This window comes from Triticum dicoccoides, chromosome 3A, assembly GCF_002162155.2.
Source record: "Triticum dicoccoides isolate Atlit2015 ecotype Zavitan chromosome 3A, WEW_v2.0, whole genome shotgun sequence".
NCBI classification, from domain to species: domain Eukaryota; kingdom Viridiplantae; phylum Streptophyta; class Magnoliopsida; order Poales; family Poaceae; genus Triticum; species Triticum dicoccoides.
This window is the reverse complement of record NC_041384.1, coordinates 316,653,676-316,656,756: the sequence shown is the minus strand read 5'-3', so window position 1 is coordinate 316,656,756 and position 3,081 is coordinate 316,653,676. Positions and strand designations below refer to the sequence as shown.

The 3,081-nt window shown below is 35.4% G+C and overlaps 1 protein-coding gene across 1 annotated transcript in view; it reads right to left on the bottom strand.

Annotated features, from left to right (window-relative positions):
* Positions 1 to 600: 600 nt before the first annotated feature.
* The window catches only part of LOC119268122 (fimbrin-2-like), a 7,060-nt gene continuing 4,579 nt past the window's right edge, over positions 601 to 3,081 (bottom strand). Inside the window, exons 10-13 of the mRNA XM_037549635.1 lie at positions 2,936 to 3,081; positions 1,766 to 1,862; positions 1,408 to 1,499; positions 601 to 1,091 (exon numbers count right to left, since the gene is read on the bottom strand). The exon at positions 2,936 to 3,081 is cut by the window's right edge and continues 1 nt beyond it. Of these exons, the coding sequence (XP_037405532.1) occupies positions 918 to 1,091; positions 1,408 to 1,499; positions 1,766 to 1,862; positions 2,936 to 3,081 (509 nt within the window). The 3' untranslated portion in view covers positions 601 to 917. The remainder of the gene's footprint in view (positions 1,092 to 1,407; positions 1,500 to 1,765; positions 1,863 to 2,935) is intronic.

The window sequence follows — 3,081 nt, the reverse complement described above, 5'->3', positions numbered from 1 at the left end:
CCAGGTTATCAGTGTTGTCCTCGTGGCGGAACGAGAGGATGGGCTTCAGCCCTGCAAACTCATTTTAAGATTCTCTCCAAAATCAAGGTTTTAAATAGCTTTTTATGCGGCATCACAGGGAGGTTTGAGCTATAGCCATGTTAACTATCGCGATCTACCATGGAAGCTATTTACAATAGTATTTACAATGTAAGAACCAGAAAAACAAATCCTTACAAAAAACACTAGCAAAGTAAGGAATAAAGAGAATCCATTTAACTAATTAACATATGAGTAGGTGATTTATTTTATTTCCAAGTTGAGTCATAAGGAGTGTTGGTGAGAGTCGCCAGTAGGCCAAAGCTCCAAGGTAAAACAATCTCCCAAGAAAGATTAGGTGTTGTTTTCTAATGTTATTTAGTTACACATATGTGATCATTTTGGATTAAATTTACATGTATAAATGATTGCATGCTACGTATTTTCTGTCGTTGTACACTAATTAGGTAATAGCTTCAGCTATAGCTAGTAGCAAGCCATGCCAAAATAGTGCAACTATTTGGCGCTATAACGGTTGTAGCTAGGATAGCAACACAAAGTGACATAGCAATTTAAATCATTGCCAAAAATTACTACATGAGTCACCGGCGTCGCCTGAGCAAAATTGCTCAACAAACTAATCAATGTGGTTGGATTTTGAATAAACAACTGCCACTATATGATGTTACATATACTTGCTACCTGTGTCAATATTTACAGGATGTTGTACATTACTCACCAAATCAATTTGCACACTACAGAACCTCAAATGAAACAAACAAAACTCTTTCACCATTCTCCCCTTCATTCTTGAATGCGTCTGCTCTCCAATTTATAGCAAAGAATCAAGAATATAGAATCTTGAGTCCTGAAGTAGCAGTCAGACCATGCAATTTCATCTATCTAGTTCCGCTATCATCAATTGATGATTCAGATGCGGAGTCATCTGAAGTTGAGATAGAACTTGTCTCACACAAACTACTGTTGTCAGGGTCCAGTGAATATGATGTTGGCCTTTTCAAATGCCAATACATGATGCTTGCTGTCAAAGTCAGCATCATCTTCTGGTTGACCTGAGACAAATTGCCAAAATCATATTGCAAATGTTAATTAGTTGATATCACAAGAGAATATGGTCCAACATGGCGCACTACTTGAGGCTGCTTGGATAGACTAGCAAGCGGGGCATCACACCACCAAAATGATCTAGTTTCTAGTTTTTCTTTAAAAAATGCAATATATGCTTAACTCCCAACATTGGTGTAATTCAGCTTACTTACAGCTGATGATTCAGGGTCGGAGGGAGTAATAAACATTGACAAACTTAATCTACAAGTAACACTGTATGAAACTAGTTTTGGCTTCCAAGAATTCAATCAAATGCCTCACCTCCGTTATATCCTCTGGCAGCAAGAAGATGGAGCAACCAAGCTTTCTAGCCACAGAGATGATGTAGGAAGCATTCATTTGTTTTTCTTCATCTGTGCCGGAACCATATAAAATTTTAGTTAACAAGCTCTGAAAAGCATACACAGTACTAGTAAATCTAAGTGATCTGCAAATAACACTGGCGATATAAATAAGTGTGTCTATAATGTGTTGCCTATCACTATGAGGATATAATGCAAGGGGAAATGGTATATACTTTCATAATAAAACAAGACATACTGAATTTCTATGCACTAGCATTTCTTAATTGAAAATTGGATAGGAGATTTTCGGACTCAAGAGACATGAGACATCCAACCTTTTTCTCCTTTGGTTACAAGGCTCCAATTCACAACGCGAGGCTCCACAGCACTTAGTAAGTTGACAAAAAATATGCCACTTGAAAGGCTTCTATCCTGCAATTAGTACTTGTGGTTTATCGTACAAACCCTGAACAGCAAATTAGTGGAAGATACAGCGATATGGACACTGATGCTTGACATATTGTTAGAAGTGATAGTGACAGTAGTTCCTCATGCAAATAGTGGCCCTTCAGACTAGCATTATTACACTTCACAGTTACATTATTGAAATGTACTCCCTCTGTTCCAAGTTATAAGATGGTCTATCATAAATCCGAATTATAAGACATTTTGGATATTTCAATATGGACTACATACAGACTGAAATGAGTGAACAAACACATAATAACATGTCTACATACATCCGAACATCTTATAATACTAAACGGAGGGAGTAGGAGATTATTCTGGATTTATGATAGAACCTAAGTTAGAAATATAGCATAAGTGAACAGTAGGAGATTATTCGGAAATGCCAGTTGGAGCTCTTTTTTTGAAAAATATCAAAAATTGTATTTTCAAGTTTCAAAAATATCTGAAAAATCTACAAATGAACCTAGGGAGGTATACTACATTTCTGTAAATTTTCATGATGATAAGATTTACACAGAAAAAATCATGTATTTCTACCACATGAACTATTCACTAATAAAAGTCAGTTTTTTTTTGTGCAGCTCACACCAAAGCTTCTTTCATCATGAAATTTTACAGGAATCTAGTATACATCTCTATGTTCATGTACATTTTTTTCAGAATTTGTAATACTTCAAAATTTTCGAGAAACACCAAAACTCCACTCTCGAGATTATTCTGGATTTATGAGAGGACCTAACTTAGACAAGATAGCATAAGTGCATGCGGCAATTTAGTTCATGCCTTCATACTACTTTAATAACAAACTGTAACTCATCCCAAGCACATAATTCAATTGACTACCCTGAGTAGAATATGTATATATTATGAGTGCATATTTATATCTGTAAATTATACAACGAGATCGTTGTAATGAAGAATATTCTGCAGGAAACTCACATAAAGAAATGATAATGCAACTTGGCAGACTGTAAAATGATACGATATTTTCAAAGCATGATGTGCATTAATAAAATATATTGAAGTATACAAACCTTGAAACTTCCCATTTGAGACTGTCTTCCAGAATCCTTAACCTTTTTGTTAGCCCATAATAGTATGTCATTATCTGTGATCTCCTTCCCATTCGAATGAAATCTAAGATTCTTCAACAGTTGTAGTATGTTGTACCGCATCAATT